This window comes from Aquila chrysaetos, chromosome Z, assembly GCF_900496995.4.
Source record: "Aquila chrysaetos chrysaetos chromosome Z, bAquChr1.4, whole genome shotgun sequence".
Classification (NCBI taxonomy): Eukaryota; Metazoa; Chordata; class Aves; order Accipitriformes; family Accipitridae; genus Aquila; species Aquila chrysaetos.
The window spans coordinates 7524394-7542580 of NC_044030.1; the positions used below are offsets into that span (position 1 = coordinate 7524394).

At 37.4% G+C, this 18187-nt stretch overlaps 1 protein-coding gene across 6 annotated transcripts in view; it reads left to right on the top strand.

Annotated features, from left to right (window-relative positions):
• Positions 1-18187, top strand: part of SSBP2 (single stranded DNA binding protein 2) — a 182700-nt gene that overhangs the window by 44703 nt on the left and 119810 nt on the right. For all 6 annotated transcript variants that reach the window (XM_030005594.2, XM_030005598.2, XM_030005595.2 and 3 more), the window contains exons 3-4: positions 4081-4142; positions 5786-5870. In XM_030005594.2, coding sequence (XP_029861454.1) covers positions 4081-4142; positions 5786-5870 — 147 coding nt within the window. The remainder of the gene's footprint in view (positions 1-4080; positions 4143-5785; positions 5871-18187) is intronic.

Genomic DNA, 18187 nt, shown 5'->3' on the forward strand with positions numbered 1-18187 from the left:
TGATGAGATCATTTAAGATAATAATAATAGTTGTATAGTGGGCAGAAGTGAGGACTCTGTACCCTATGCAAGTCAGCTGGTTTTGTTAGTAAGTATTGGCATACAGGATGAAAACAAGAGACCATCAGTTGAGAGAAGCACAAAAAAGTCTTCTAGTGAATTTATGATCTAATGAAAGTTACAGTTTTCCGTGTGTTGTCATCCTTGTCTGGTTCATGGCTGTTAAAAAGCAACCACCCTGTTGCGGCAAGCTTGCTGTGAGAGTACTTCAGGCGTAGGACACACCCAGGTGGCATAGGAGGAAATTTGTATTGGTTTGGTCCCTCCTTAAAAAACATGGCTGTTTGGGCTGAATGCCCTCTCTGCCCTGGCAGTCTGCACCTGCTGGAATAGTTTGGGTGGATTTTCTTAAAGATTAAGTAGTTCAGAATAACTCTAAAACTGAACATTGGGGTGTAAAAGAAGTAAGCATGCATAGATTGTCTGAGCTATACAGCTTGGACAGTATAGTTATACTATAGACAGTTATAGTTATAACTATAGTTATACTATAGACAGTTAGTGGTGTCTATGTATGTATAAATGACAAAGATTAAGAGCCCTTCCTTAAAGATCTACCAGGGAAGATGGCTAAGAATAATGGAACAAAATTAAGAAAAGGAAAATTTAAGTTGGATATCATGGAATCCACTCTGCTACTAGGTGACTTAGAGATGGTTGTCCTAAGCATTCCTGTGTTTTTGTAATGCTTTGTGTCTAGTTTGAATTTCATAGAACTGATCCACAAGTTAAAGGGCTGGAGAACCTGCTCTGTGTATGAGGAAAGACTGAAGGAGTTAGGTCTTTACTCTCTGGGGAAGAGAAGGCTTGGGGGGACCTCATCACAGTGTTCCAGTACTTAAAGGGTGGCTACAAAATGGATAGAAGCTCTCCTTTCATATGAAGTCACATGGAAAAGACAAGGGGCAATGGGTACAGGTTGCACAGGGGGGGGGTTTCATCTTCATACGAGAAAGAAATTTCTTTTTTTTTAATTACAGCGAGAACAATCATTCGCTGGAACAACCTCCTCAGGGGCATGGTAGAGTCCCCATCACTGGAGGTTTTCAAGACGCAACTGGACAGGGTGCTAGCTAATCTCATCTAGGCTCCCTTTCCCATAAAAGACTGTACTAGATGAACTTTTGATGTCCCTTCCAACCTGAGCTGTTCTGTGATTCTATGAGTCAGTAAGGTCTAGAAGTCCTCTGCTGATCTTTCAGTTACAAGGTGAACTGTGCTTTGTGGTCCTTGCTGAGTACAGCCTTGAAAGCTTTGTTGCCTTCGTCTCTAAAACATAGGACCTCAAGCTCATCTAGCATTTTCCTGGATCTCTTAATAGCAGAGACCACTTCAGTTTGTTAGCTATAGCTGTTGTATCTTGGTCTGCAAATTTACTTCATTTCAGGAGACATGGCATGAAGTACTGGGTTGAATAACTCAACAGCTGTTTCATACCAATTCATCATACAATTGGCAAAATGGCAAGGGGCTAGCACACCTAGCTTTCATCTAAACCATGTCATTGCTTATGAGGGTTGACTAGAGCTATTCAGATGGGGTCCACACATTTTTGAAACAAAGGAAGCTGCTCTGCTCCAGAATCTTTCCTTTGGTGTCCCAGCTGCTGCATTTTCCTTGAAGATCTGATCCTTATTCTACATATTTTCTGTCCTTTAAAGTTAGATTCTAGCCTTGGAGGAATAATTCCGTTAGCCTGGCTGGACCAGGAAGGTGGGCATTTCCCAGGTAATCAATCACTGGCCATGAGTTTAATCAATACAGTTGACAATGCGGGCATTTTTCTAAAATTAATAATTCTTTATAAATCTTTTAAGTCTCTAGGATCAGACAGACTGACATCTGCCATGTAAGACAGAAGTATGTATTTTTTGAAAAACAGAACAAACCCCTTCAAACAGGCTCCAAAGTTCCACATTCCCTTCAGGCTCCTTTTCTGCATAAATTTCTCAAAATGAAATATGTCCTATTAAAAAGGACCAGCATAAGACCTGTGAATTGAGTAATTTCCTCATCAAGCCCTGCTTTGAAGAGCATGAATACTGCTTGAACATAGCGAGGGCTTTCTACACAGACATAATTTTTACTCTTAACTGAATGATTTTTCAACTTAAGGAACCATTTTTTGTTTGGGTTGTTCATTGCATCCCTTCATTATGTTGTTTTTGAAACTTCTCAGAGGTACTGTGTATTCCTGATGATTTAACACAAGTCCTTCCAAGCCATTCCCAGTGCACATGAGGAGCAGTCATACCTCAGAGGAGTGTATTTGAAGAGTGTGTAATACCTTTGTAGTAGCTTTGGCTTTTCTTTATATTTTTCATTTTTATTAATATTTTTATCTGCCAGCACTTAAGCAGGAGCTTTTTAAAAGATGCTTTTTGTATATTAACTACTGTTATGTGGTGGTGGTGGGGTTAAGCACCATGCAGCTGGTTCATTCTGCCACCTTTACTAACAGAAGTGATAGTGCCTCAAGGTTACCTTTTAAAAATAATTTTTGAATAGTAAAATCATTTTTGAATAATCTTATTCATATAATATATCAAAATTACAGTGGTTACTTTGTATGAGTGCAAAGAACATTTTTAGGTGTACAAACTACATATTCTCCTGCAAGCTATTGACAGAACTTGTATATGTTTAAATTTCTTAAGAATTGGATGTGGAAATCAAGTTGGAGTTGAAAATCAAAGTTTTAGTCTCTTTTGGAAAATGCCAGCTTTACCAGTGCCTCTGGCAGTATGAACAGTGTATCTACCTTTTATAGTAAGCATTTATGTACTTTGTAATATCTATCTATCTATCTATCTATCTATCTATCTATCTATCTATCTATCTATATCTTAAAATACCTTTCATATTAAGGCTGTTTTAGCATTTCATTAAAATAATCCTCTTTTTGTCTGCCTTTACTTCTGTCTCTAGAGCGGAATATGGTTTGTGTTTAAAAAAATTTTTTTAAACAAAATCGGACAGGAAATAATGCTATGTGTAGTTAGTTGTAACAGGAGGAATTTGGAGTGCATGCAACGCCCTAGCTTCCACCTAGTTTTAACATGAGACGTTCTTCTGTACAGTGTTGTGTGGATTTCTGCAGAGCCTCCAGTTCTTTGCGACAGAGCTCCTTAAGCAGTTACATGGGCTTTATTGCAGTCCGAACTATTTAATTTTGTAGTTAAGGACAAACTAATGACTATGGCATTAATAAAATGGTTGTGTGATTATAGTTAAGATACAACATTTGGGAAGTGTTGCAGAAAGACACAACGCTGTCACCGTGTATTTTGTTGTCTAATGGGTTTGCTGATCAACAAGAAAAGTGTGAAGGCAAGGGTAAGAGTTCTTAAACAGCATTTCCTTTGAAAACAGTGTTAAACAAACCAGGCTACCTAGGTGGGAAAGAAGTCACAGCCAGTATAGCGGTTTAGGAGACGTTGCCAGCACAGACAAACCAAGCCAAACTAGCTTTACATTTTCACTGAGTGGTGGGAGATGGGGTTATAACTCTGATGCTGCTCGTATTTGCCACATTACCTCTAAGAGTAAAGCACTCCTTGAGGATTATAAAACACTGGCTGGCTTTGGATGCGGAGGGAAGACTGCCACCTGCTGAATCAGTAACATTAGTTCTGTCTTCTATGTTTTCCGTAATGCAAATTGGGAAATCTTTTAGATAATTTCAAGGGTACTTTTTAACACTTTTTTTTTTTTTTTTTCTGGTCAGGCATTTTTTACCTTAAAATAACGCATGTCTCAGTGGAATGATACAAAATATGTTGTTAATAAAATTGTATTCAGAATTTTCCTCCCCCCCCCCGCCCCAGCTTTCCTAGAATAAGAAAAGCTTATTATAAGTGTAATAAAGTAAGTAATCTGGCCATCCAGGTTGATGGTTATAAAGCCTTTCATAACTACAAAATCTTCTTTCTCTTTTTGCGATCTGCATGAATTATGTAATGCTTTTTAGTCACAATGATCACAAAAATGTACACTACTTTTTTTATTGTTTTGGTTTAGATAAGATGGGAAAAAAATATCACACTGGGGGAGCCCCCAGGATTCTTGCATTCCTGGTGGTGGTAAGTATCAATTTTATTTTTCTCTGATTTTTAGAATATGTCGATTGCTAGTTCCAGCAGCTGGAGGCAAGAAATTCAGGTGAACATTGTAAAAGGAATGTGAAGGTGAGGATCAAGAACCATTTTCTTGTTAAGGAATGAAAGAACACAAAATTAGATATAGAAAAAGACACAGATATTAGATACAGGAAAAGAAATATTGCATAGTGTATTGATAAGAAAGCATCTTTGAAAGAAGGTGGCCTGCATTTCTTTCTTCATGACCATCCAGTAAATTGTGCATTTAAGAGATCATTCCACATATCCTAAATAATTGTATTTGAAAAAAACAGGATATACAGAGACTCTGTGTATAGATGTGAGCTTCCTCAGTCTACAGTACACATTCTAGTCATGGGAGTAGCATATGAAAGTAATTAGGTGAATCCAAGCTACCAGCCTTTTTGAGAGGCAGCATGTGTTAGCATGGGCTTGGTGCTGCAGTGTCTGCATTTGCACAGTTTCTCTCAACTCAGAAGACTGGCAGACATGGAGTTGACTTGTAATTTCTTATGCATGATACCATTTGCTTATATGTACTGTGTATGTAGAATTCCCAAGGAGAAAATGGTGCTCATAGTCCACTGCTATTTAGCCATGGTATTTATTAATTGTCATATGATTTGAATATATCCGATATGCCTGTGTTTGAAAGAATACAGAATTACAGAGAATGTGTCCAACCGTCAGGAGTACAAGAATTTACAAGTTTTAAAGCGGTCCCATTCAAACCCAAGTGATTTTGTACAGCTGCATGGAAGGTGGCATATTCTTCATTGACCTTTCTTTCATAGCTTTTAGCTATGTGATGGAAGCCTGGCAAGAATAATGTATCCCTTGTATCTCTGATGTCTGTATTATCCTTAATTTTGATCATCTGCAGCAGAGTGCTCAAATTTTCCGCAGTTCCTGATTACGGTGCTAGACTAAGTTACAGAGGATTAAGTCTAAAACAATAAAGAAACACTTCTAGCATACACATAATGTCATTCCAGAAACTTTGTGTTAGAACTGATTTGTGTATAACTCTATTTGAAGGGGACCAGGGGGAAGACCGGTGGGAGTACCATAATTTCCTTTCACTGTTTATAACCCAAGAACATACCCATCTATTTCCTACTCTTGTCCATATACCTGTTTCTCTGGGAACTTTAGTTTAAAGCACAGTGTTGGACCTTGGAAGAACTCCCAGTTTTCTCTCCAGTTTCTTGCCTTTTCATGTTATTATGAATCTGTTCCTTCCCATGTTTTGTGGAAGTTAATTGCAGCAGTTGCCAGAGGGATGAGGTTAAATGCAGAGCTTCAGTAATACACTTTATACCCTTAAACCTTGTGTATTAGACTAGCTTGTTGGTCTATACCACAGTGGTATTAAAGGAATACACCACTGCTTGCCTCAGAGAATCAGATAGAAAGACTTGATTCCTCATAGATATTTTAAAAAGCTACATTCTTTCATTGAGGTAAGTGTGTTCATCCCTTGGTGAGGAAGTGATATGTCTGTTTCTATATATGAACATGCATGTGTGGTGTCCATACACCATAAAAACTACACAAGTATTACAATGATTTTCTCACCATCTCTGTAACTTCTTAACTTGCAGTGTATTTTGGGATCTCTACTGTGCTGCTCCAGAAAGACGAGAAACATGTGAACATTCAAGTGAAGCAAAAGCCTTTCATGACTATGTAAGTTTTGTGTGTGTTTACCGCACTTTCATTAATTCTATGAATAAATGTTAGAAGTATTTCTGCACTACAGTGGCTCAAAAATGCAAGTGTTGGTCATATAAAAGTAACTCTAAGTTTTCTGGGGATGCCTTAGAATTAGGACTTCCTAATACTTTTGATTACCAGCACCACGTGGATGATTTGTGGAAGCCATCTCAAAGGTCAAAGTGCTGTCCCATGTGTTAATGCAGAATGAAGAATATCCTTCTGTCGTCCCCACCACAGACACATCAGCTTGGTCACAAAGTTGCAGGGCAAATGGAAGCACAGATTATGTCCTGTCCAAATATCCGTACTCACACGGTGCTAAAGAAAAGGCTATTCAGTAGATGGAATTGATCCCTTGGCTTCTGTCAGGACCATACTGACTTAAAGTGAGATTGTTCTTCAGGTATTTTTGTATCCTGAAGTAGGTATTTTTCATCAGCATAGTAAGCAGTTAAGCATAATAGAATAAGTTAAATGCAAAATCATCTGGTCCAAGAGAACGGGAGGAATAAAGGGGCAAAAGTATTATGCCAATTTGATGCCTCTGAGATTTAGTTCAAAACACAGCATAGGGTTTGGTGGTGTTTTGCTTGCAAGGAATAACAATAACAACAACAACAACAACAATAATAATAATATTCTAGAAACTAGGGTCCAAAACATTGCAACAGTTTCATTCTGTTTTTTTTCCATTCTCATAATGTAAATGGAGCTCTTCAGAAATGTGGAAATACATTCCAGAATTGGGATGGAATTTGAGTTCCTTCTACTACGTCAGCTCTTCTCCATTTGGTGATTTCATTTTCACTGACTAAACCCATAGGAGACTGACCACCGTGAGTTTATTGTTCCTTTGGCCATTGATGTAGTCTAAAGAAGGAGTATAACTCTCTCACAATACAACCCTGAAACCTTTTTCCTTGAGTGTTTTCCAGGTCTGTCTTAGAAACTCTGTGTAGTTACTGCAGGAAAATATTTCCACAGATAAAATTAAAATTAGACTGCCGCAGCCCAATGTCTTACAAACACAAATTTGGAAAAATGGAAATGAATCAGCTAAGTGACCATTTTCCATTTTCTATTGTCATAATCTGATAATGGCTTGGCATCCTACAGTATGCGAACTAATGGTGATCCTGCCTTACTTGTAGTTAACAAGGACTTACGTTGTAAATGCACCATCAACACAGTTAGAACTGTTCAGTGTATTTTACTTACAGACCAATGCTGCTTTAATACCCTGTTCTTGGTGGTTGGGTTATGAGGCTAACTGGTAAAGGATCTTGGACAATTTTGCACAGTCATGTCCAGGCTACATTGATCACTAGTCATAATTACTGAAAAAATGTGTCAGAGAGAGGAACAAAGTTATAAGGAAGTTTTCAATCCACAGAGGTGCTAAGGTCAACCAACTTGGTAAAGCATATTCCTCAAATTAAAAATGAATAACTCTTGCAAGTACACTTACTGCAATCTTCTTTACCTGTTCTGTTTTAAAGACACAATTACTGGAAAAATACAATATTTAGTTTTTGTTTTGAATCCTTGTTATTAAAGCAAGGTTTAATTCCCCATTGAAGGAGAAATAGTTTTACAGGAATGGTTTATGACTGCAGGGAATGACATTACTGAATTAAATTTGTGGAGATCTGAATCCACAGTACAACAGCTGACTTCAGTGGGGAACATTGTGCTCTCAAAATACAATGTGTATAACAAAAGCCAGAAATCTAAAACCTGTAAATGTTGTTGTGAAGTTATGCTGAAACAAAATTATCAGCAAGAGGAAATTTTAAATGGAAAAGTACTTCAAAATCTAAAAAGGAGTGGAGTCCACAATTCTTTAAACTCATCAGAGTTTCATTGATCAGTAAGTTCACTATTGAATCTAAATTTTGAGGTATACTAAGAATTTGAGTAGGTGAAGCAAAATAATGTATATAAAGTTGTTTTGATGGGAAAATAAAATGGCATGCTTCCATATGCACATCAATCTGTGTTAAGATAGGATGAATGTTTATTTTAGAAATAAATGGGTTTATTTTAGAAATTAATTCACCAGGTATTTCTAAAACCCATTCTCTCTTAATGTCTCAGGGTGACAGCTAGCTTTTGCATTAATTTTGTCACAGTTGAGGTAAACTCATATAGTATCTAGCAAGACTCTGGTATTCCTTAGCATCATGTGCGTTTTGCTTAGTAAGACAGTCTGCATCATGATAAGAGCATACGTTTGAAGTCTTACTTGTATTTAATATTTCATGAGTGTATTGTGTGCTTATATTAAAGAACACAACAAATCGTTATAAAATATGGCCAAGCATATTTCACAGCAGAGGAAGATGAACATTTGTTAAGTGAAATCCTGACCCATGTAGCATTTTGCTAGTGACTCCAGAGGAGTCAAAATTCCATCGTCGGTGAAGACCATCAGAAAGCTGGCTGCTGCATTCTGGCTTCTCCATCAGGCTGATGGGTCTGGTAAATCAAAACCCTGCTGTCACGTTGCAGGTCAAGTAATAGAGCATTTGTAGCTGTACTTTCATATCTGAAAACTGTAATTTTAAGTACAAAAAGTACAGAAGGCTTGTTTATTGATTCATACTGGCAATTCAGAATTTTTTATTAGGTATGCGTTCTTCTTGGCCTAAGAAAAATCACTCCTGCGAGTGGTCTGGTTACACCAGATGTGTCATCTTTAACACTAAGTAGGCTGTATTAGCTGAACCAATATGTTGTCTGTCTTTGCTTTTGTGAAGAGAGAAAGTTTGAAGAATGTTAGAGAGAAAGGTTGAAGAATGTTTGACGGGGTTTGGGTTTTTAAAGTTTACTTTAAGTTTCACAGTATCTTAACTGCAGTTGCAAAAATAATGCCATTTGATTCAATCCCCCTTGTCCCAGCCCTTCTTGGACAATGTTTTTTTGAGAGCTGAGGTTTATTTCATTATTTACTTTGCCATAGGATTTCAGCATGTGCTTTGCTTGTCGTTGAATACAATTAAATATCTGCAGCTGGACTTTTTGTACATCTGCAATACACTTGGGTGAGAAGACTAGCAGGATCTTTCTTGGACTCTGTAGTGCTGTCCTGAAAAAGAGTGCCTGTGGAGTTTCCTCTAGTATCAACTCTGTCTAACCAAGCAAACTGAGTCTTAACCTGTGTGTGCCTATGAAGTCTGTGCTACTGAGGCTGTTTTTGACTATTTGTGTAAAACAACAGTAAAACCAAATCCTTTTAAGTAACTATGATTTAAATTTTCTGATATATGTGTGTGTACAGGTTTCTTTCTATGGTAGCATCCCTGTTCTGCAGAGAAAGGGTTTGGAAGTACTATTTCATTGTGTTCGGATTGTTCTAATACAACTTCTGATTTTTATCGAGCTAGTGAAAGGAGAAGAATCTTTCATGTCCGACAGCAGGAACATGAAGTGACTCTCAAGGTAGATGCTGTAACTGCTTGCAGTACTAACAATGCTCATCTTACTAAGAATCCAATAAATAGAAAAACAAAGGCCTATTCTGGCTTTGAAAAGATTTCCTATGCTCATCTTGAGATTAAGTATTTGCAGCTTCTCCATATTACCTGAAAGGGATTCTATTTTTATTTTCTATTGAGATTTGCAATTGGAAATGTTTTCTTCAGAGTGAACAAGGTTCTGAAGTCATTAGGTACATTTATATAACGTTTTAAGCTTGAAAAGACAGATGCATGTCATGAAAATGCATGTGCTGGATCAGGGAGATAGTTTCTGGCCTTGAAGTTTTAATGTAAATGACTTAGAATTAGAAATTGTCTACATTTCAGGTAACTCAGGAAGTAAAACTGGCGCTCACTCACCTAGCCTATTAATATTGTAGGTGTTTCTGTAGAAGCAGCTTCTTTGAAGCAGAAAAGCCCCAATGTTTCTTTTCCAGGTACCTATTACTTTTCCTGGATGAAAACTCTGTGCTTTGAAGTCTTGTGAAAAACCATTTACGTGGAAAAACCATTTATACTCTGACACAAAATTTAGCCTTCACTGTAGAATCAGTTTTTCTTTCTTCACAGTGTCCTAAGGAGATCTCTTCATCTCTCTAGTAAAGATCTCATTTGTCTGGGTTTTGAACTGAGATCTTCTGTTGAGAGAAGTGGGTTCCAATGTGCATCTAGTTTCTGCCTTCTTTCCATGTTCTTTAGAAGCTGAAAACATACTGGGTCAAAAGGAGAAATAAAACATAAACCTCGTGATTCCTTGGAGAATATGGATTTTTAGCAGCACCGCTATCAATAAACTTCTGGCTGCCACAAGTGACCATTCACCTCTTCCTCAGGCTTGGTCCTTCATTCACATCTTTGGACCCTGGGTTTGGAGGGGTTGTACCTGAAAAGTCCTTTCTTACAAGATGATTTCTGTACATAATAGTTAAGATCTTTTTACAGTCCAGAAGTTCCTGTGCCTGTTTCACCCTCCTTACAATGGAAGTTCTTCCATGTGGTGTTGGTGTTGGTAATTGTGTTAATTCTCACAAGTAGCTACAGTAAAATCTTGGATTATTTGCCAGGTAAGGTTTTATTAGTGTCTTCTCCACAGGTCTTTGAAAAATCACTTTCAGTATGAGTAAGGGTCTCTTGTTTGTTTTTATGGCTCCCCAAAGAATGCCAGGTAATTTATGGGATAAGAAAAAAGACACATTCGTTGGCCCAGAGACTGTACAGTCTCATCAGCTGGTATCACATTTCCACCTGACTTGTTAGCACATTTTAATAGTGAGCTGTATGACAGGGAGCTTTACATGAAGATTGTAGGGTATATTAAAGACTATGCTATAATCAGTTCTGTCCAGATTATTCCTTTTAAAGGTCATAGTGATGTAAATAAAATTTTTCTAGAAGTTACTGGGCATATGTTTGGACATTTGAGATGGCTGATCAATCTCTTTGTGAGTATTTCATAAGAACAAGCTGGGTTTCTGCATTTATTGCTATATTTTATGGGAAAAAAAATTACCACTTTCTTCTCTGGACCCATCTTCCTTCAGCAGAACTAAGAGGCACTTGCCTGCCCTAAATGCCTAATGCCCTAAATGTCCAAACCCCCTAATTTATCATTAGCAGTACTCAGAATTTGAGGGTTATGAATATTTTTTACATCTTTTTTGAAAGGCCTGTGAGAAGATGTTTTCTGGAGGCATCATTAAATGTTTGTTGGAAGTGACCATAAATCTCAAGTCTTACGTTCCCATAGCACAGTGAAACTGTATTCTGCAATGAGGACAGCTTTATTCTAGTTTCATTAAACTACCTTTTTTATTTTTAAAACCCACACAGAACTGTCTTGTAGGTGCAGATTTTTGTTGATCTAAACACATGGAAGCTTATTCTGTTTCAGGATAATTTTTGAAAATATATTTTCTTGTTGTTCCCCAGGTGGTCTGAGTTCATGCTTAGCAGCAGTCACAGTCTTTTCCAGGCACTCTTATCACAGGACCTCCTTCTCTGCCTTTGGTATGTCAGGGAGGGAAGAACTTGTTTTACCTGTTGGTTTTCTTGCCTTCCCTAGCTCTTGCTCCTGTGATCTTCTGCAGGCAGCCTAGCTAAGGCAGCCCATGCTTCTAGGACCTCCCAGGTTTTGTGCCAAAAATTGAATTCTAATTCTGTTTTCCAGTTGTCTGTTTCCGTGGCGAATGCATGTTAACTCTTTCTGCTTAAAACAAAAATCAAAACGAAAGCTCCTCATCATCCCCAGGTGTGAAAGAGCAAGAGATAATAAGTACAGGGAGTGGGGGGATCAAAGCAAGTCTACAAAATGCTGAATTTAGTGTCTCTTGTGGGGTGAATGCCAAATTGTATTGCCATGGGATCATGAAATGTCTGGGTCCATGAACAAGATAACAGATTGCAGATCTCTGAGGAACCGGTATCCTGCAAACTCAGGAGAACCTCCCTCCATTGCTTTCTTCTCTCTTTCGGGGTTCTCCATGATCACCATGGGCTGTTGTTAAAAGCAGAGGTTCACAGGCATAATTCTGTGGGTAGGTGTGATTTCCTTTGGCTAAGGAATATGTACAATACCCTTCATAGTTTGTGCTTGGCCTGCTTTGGTCAGTAATGATCAAGGACTGTTGTATCAAAAGCAATGCTTCTGGTCTGAGTTAACCTATTAATTCCTTACATGATTTCTATAAACTTGTGGAAGGCCCTTTACATGTTTACTGGTCGCCACTGTATCTGTAATTTCACCTTCAGAATATGTTTTTCAGACATGTGATTCTTCCTACTATGTAGATACTACCTGTGTCCACCTGGAGGACAGGTTATTTCTTAAAACTAGAAAAAAACTTAATTTAAGTGGCCATAGCATTCTTTTCATAAGTAATATGGAAGTGAAAAGCATCTCCTTTCATACAGTCATTTTAAAAATAATATCCTTTGCTTTTTGTGTAAATAGCATTAATTTTTAAGTATGACTGAAATGCCTTTCCTTACTGCTCTTTTCATTTTGCACAGATCATGTCTCACTTCCTGGTGTTCAGGTATATGTATAGTAAAATTTATTCTTAGATGTGAAAGCTAGAAGGAGATTAAGGAAGCCTGGCATTTGCTTTGAAATTCCATATCTGAACACGTTAAGTAAATCCATATGGTTAAAGATTGCACTGGTCTATTAGAAAAATAAAATGAACAATTAACAAATCATGTTTTCTGCGGAATACTCTGGTAATGTGTCTCACAAGGTGGTAAGTCCTTGGCTTTCTCATATGTGCAGCCAAAAAGCTGTAAATCTGAAAAACGTGATAAATGTTTGGAATACATGTCCTTCTTCAGTTGTCAATTGCATAGGAACACTAGTATTAAATGATGTGAATGTCTTCATGGGAGGACAGTACTTATTAGAAGGTTTGGAGAGGACAGTGTGGTTCCAAGCCTGAGAGTAATGTACAGTGGTATTGGCAGAATTATACACAGGCAAGCTTAACTTTTTTCAGTCTTTTCAGCTCCTTAATTTTATTGCTTAGTAGATGTTCTTTAATGCAGTTGTGTGGAAAGGATTAATTAAAAGCATGCTCCAGCCCCCAGTCAAAGTAGGCATCACTTTCTGCAAAACTGCATTGCCTTGCGTCAGGATTTGTTCTACATATTTATAGGTGTATCTGAAACTGGCTTTGTTTGCTCTTCAGAAATTTTTGAACTTGAGAAACCAGTACTTTCCTTGGATTGTAGAGACCCCTATTGCAGGAAAATATGGATTTATTTTCTTTTTTGTTTCCTGTTAAGAAACCCTCTCAAGAGAATTGTCATTCTTACATTTCCATGAAGAAGGATGTGCTTGTTATGCTCCTACCATCATCCTTCATCATTCCTTCCCCTAAATTACTGGATAATATAATGATTAGATTTGAGCTACTCTGTGTCACAAATGTCAATTGTAAGCTCTGATACAGAAATATGTTGGTTCTTACTGTCCACATTTTTTTCTCTTTATAGAGGTAATTTCACAGGTAAATTCGTGCTGTGCTTCTCTTTTAATGTGAGAAGTAAGCCATTTTGTTTCAGAGAGAAAAAGCAACATTTCCTCCCCAAAATTTCAACACTTCTCCTTTGAGTGGAGATTTAATTTTCTCAGAATTTAGAAGTAAAATGGTTAATTAGTTTGAGTTAAGTGGAAGCCTCTGACAGTCTAAGGAACCGCCATCTTCCCTGAAGGCAGTTTAGCTCCTCTTTCATTGTTCCCAGAGGGAGGCAGTGGACATGTTGAAAGAGTGCCTCTTTTCTAAGAACCGTTTTACGCTTCATTTTCATTGAAAACAATAGGAGATAACAGCCTTTCTAATGAGGAGAGGCTTTCCGGGAAAGTTCTGTGCAAAAAAAAATAGTACTTATTCTGAATAGAGTGCTAAAAAAGATCTATATACACTGTGTGTAAACCCATGCCAAATTTATGAAATGGGAAAAAACTTGTTTTCTTTTGCTTGAAGAAAAGGGGGAGTGTGTGAAGATTTAAGAAGTTAAGGGAGAAATCAGTGGTTTAAGAGATAATGCGGAGTGCACAGTATGAGGTAGAGGTCAGAAGTCAAAGGGAAGTGGCTGGAATGCTCAGGCTGCTTTGCAGCCTTCCAGAGTAGTTTAGTTTTTACAATATTCAGGTAAAATCTGGTTGTAAGATTATTTTTTTTTTAAATGTTGATAGACACACTGTTGAATTACTAGATGCATTAGTCCATAATAGAAGTCTCCATGGGTTCACTTTTCTGTATTCTGAAGTCTAGGGTTTTCTTTATAATTAAAATAAAACCAAGGCACTTTTGCTCTAAAGTTATAACATATGTTATTGCCTGGAAGAAGGCTCCACTAGAAATTTTAGACCAGTTCGATGGAAATCCCAGGATACTGCAATTTTTTTTCCTGCTTGGTTGTCCTGATGAACGACTGTTAACTTCAGTCATTTCTCAGAGTGATGTTGTTAAATGTATCTTAGTGTGAAATTTCATGCAATACTATTTGGAACAGAACTCTGCTGATTCAAATTTTAATTTTCTTTTTTTCATTTGCTATAATGGATTATTTATGCTACCACAGCAAAAGTTATATTACATCTGAAGTTTTAAACTTTCTAATTTGGAGTAAACTCAAAATCAAGGTCTCAATGGAGAGAGGGTGTTTTTCTTCTACAAATGGAAGCACTTCTTAATGCATATACACATTTCACGATGTGTGTTTTAATAATCTAATAAATAACAGCGTAAACCTTGTGGATTGTAGATATTCCCTCAAAAGTTGTAGAAGCTCCGCTTCTTTTGAATTTATTTTGCTTTTAAGAATGAGAAGATACATCCTACTGTGCATTTAAATAGCAAGCAGTGAGAAATGTCCTGTTTCTAAACTTTTGTTTTAGTTGTATTTAAAAACATTACATTTACCACTGTTGACATACAGATCATTCTTATTCATTGCATAGTATATGCAGTATGTTTTTACAGTGCTCCCGAAAGTTATTAAAGGAGGTTAAGTTGTAGCTTAGTAACATTGGGAATATTAAATTGACTAACAAATGCTCTGAATTTAGAGTTAAAGATCTTCTGACATTAATATTTAACACTGATTGTACGTAATGCTTTACATCAATAAAGTACTGAACAAACATTTGATCAATAGAGAGCAAACGTTGGATTAAAGCCTTGCGGCAACCCACTTACTCTGCACGCTCTCCTCTTCTTCGGTATTCTTTCTTCTGATGCTTTATTTTCCATATCAGGATTTTGTCTGATGTTTGTAATGCTAAATGATTTAGGTAGCCTTGTAGTAAATGTTTGCATTTAGCAGTTCCAATTTAGGTAGTGAGATTTCTCTCAGAGCTAATTACAAGAGGGTATTTTGAGAACTCTGCAAAGGTGTGTGCCTCCATGTGCGCATCGGTATGTAGTGATATGTTTGTCTCTGCCAGAAGAATACACTGCAAGCCAGTACTATGTTCATGTAAAGCATTTTCCTTTTCCCGATACCAGTATTTGGTTAAATTTGAGGCACTTTGCCTAAATGTATTCTTCTTTAGCCTCATAAAGAGTAAAAGTGAAAGTGAGAGTCTTATTTCTGCACAATATGCCAAACACAGATTTTGTAATAAGATCAACTGCTCTGTTAATACATCTAAGTGACTCATTTCAGACTTGCTTAACACATGCATGGAAAAACCAAAGACTTCCATCTGCTCTCTAATATGATGAAAGATGAATCCTGAAGATCACAAATTGTGGGAGACATGCAGCTCTTAATAAGAACAGCTGAACAACAAATGCCTTCTGAGAGGTGGTGAAAAATGAAGTAATGAGGAGAAAAGGCAGGCAAGCCTCTTGAGGGAACATGGATATCCATGGCTGACTAGAACTGTCACATCCAAACATTACACTAAATATGAAATGCACATTATATAACACAAGTCACAGGGAACAGATAATAGTCTTTCTGAATTTTCTACCAAATTAATGCCTTAAAATTACAAGCAATTGTGGTAACACAGATTCTTGAGCTTGCACAGAATGTTTTACTTGAGAAGAAGTGTTGTGCAGACCTCCATATTAGAGTATCTGTTTTGCAAATGAGGTTTTGAAATCTTGGTTCTTGTTTTGAAATCTTTGCATTCTAAACATGTTAACTTAGCCACTGAAAATATGTAAACCTTCAATGTATACAAATAGAGCATTTCATTCCTGTATATAGTGTTGCACAAAAACCCCGTACATGCATACATGTGTACCTAGCGAAAAATTGAGACTGTGGTGTAATTAAGGAGAATCAAAATTAAGCTTGACTTAAGGTGCAGATCTGCTTTGCACTGTCATTGTAGGCTGTTTCATTGTGACCGCTCCTTGACTGAAGTGGACATCTCCATAGTGCTGTCACAGTAACACCCACAAACTAGATTTATGCCAGTTAGCGAGGATACCTATAACAAAACTCAAATGCAGCAGTCTGTAACCCATCAGAGGCTAATTTACCCTGCCAAGAGCGTAGTACTCTGCATAATTCACACCAGAAGAGGTACATGACATGTATAGTTTACTCTGACATAGGAAGAGGAAGACAAAGCTCTTTATAAGGGGTATGATAAATATTATGTTCTGAGCCATAGAGAATCGGGAAAGCATTTTCCAGTTCTGCTTTCAGATCCGATTTCCATAAATGTACTGCAGAACTGAAATTTTAGCCTATGAAATGTACAAAGTTCTTAACTATAAAATAGTTGAGGGAATATAAACCATTAGGTCAGTTTTAGTATCTTTTGTGTTTTAAGAGAGAAGTATACAGATAATGTATATGCATATACTGGAGAATGATGTTACACTTCATAAATCAATTTTACGTGAGTAAGATTTGCAGTGAGATTTGTAAAGGCAGGCACTTGAATCCCTGTGGAGCTTGACCTCATTGACTTTATCACAGATCTACACAGATGTTGTGATCTGCCTGTACAGATCTGATGGCAGGATCAGGGACTTTGGCCCTATTCTGGCAAACAATTTCAGGGTTGAGTAGCATTTTATGTCTGAAAACTCTCATTAGATTCACATACATGTTTGCAGCATCAGGATCATAGGAAATGGTGTGAACACAGTGGGTCATTCGTATTTACTGTCCAATTTTAGAGTTATTTCTCAATATAGGAATCAGCTATTTATTTAGTCTGTTTTTTTCTGAATACTCATCTGCAAAGAGACCCTTTTCCAATTACCTTACCTCTGTTGTGAAGAAAATATCAAAATTTCTGTTTAAAAGGACAAAAATGTTGAAGAGGGTTTCCCTGAACAACTCTTACATATCATAGCAGAAAGCTTTTTACTCCATTCTAGCAGTTAATTTATAATATTTTGTTTATTTTCCCACTATTTTAATGGTTTTACATTATTTTGTGTACAGTGACATGGTGTCTTCTGACTGTTGTGGCCAATTGCTTTATTTTTCTTGCTTCAGCTGCTTTCCCCCCATTGTTATGTGGTGGGCATGTGTTGGACTGGGGACCGATGGATCACAAGAGTATAGCTCCTACTGCTCCTGAGTCAGATCCAGCTGCTGTCCTGGCTTTCACTCGTTCAGAACAGTTTACTTCCTGCTAGTTGGATAGTTTAATTTAGCATTTGCAGTAACTGCCCTCCTTCCTTGAAAGATAAACAAAAATAAACAGCTTCCTACCAGCAGTTCTTTCTCTCACTGTGTGATGGCCATCCCTTGAGCGTTTGTGGGATCTTGTGTCCTCCTGGATGCTGGAGGGAAAGAAGGATTCCTCTCACTGTCTGCCAGAAGACCTTTTCCTCTAGCATTAAGAAGGAAGTTACGGATTTGTCAACATCTTGGGTTTCTGTATTTCCTTTGGTGGTGGCCTTTCTCGATGCTCGGCTGTGGTGGTCTCTTGGAGCTTGGCTACTTCCATTAGCTAGCTGAATACTGTTAATTCTTGGAGAGTTAGTATGGTGTATTCTCTGTACCCCCATGAATATTCAGTCCAGGCTTTGCTACAGAGCTTCTTCCTGCTCTCTCTCAAGTTTGAAGGTTAATCCCATGCCTTTCCAACAGTGAGACACATAGGGAAAATTGTTATTTTCTTTTTCTCTTAATGGGAAAAAAAGGAGCTCCTTTACAGCCCTGCTGTCTTTCCTGATAATTTTCAGAATTTCTTCCTGGAACAAAATTGGTATTGTTAATTCTCTTTGCAGCACTACAGTATGTGGAGGGTTTTGCTGAAGCTTGTGTTCCCTAAATCATGTTTCTTGAATTAATTGTACAAGGGAATAAGCTTTCATTATTTTTTTAAAA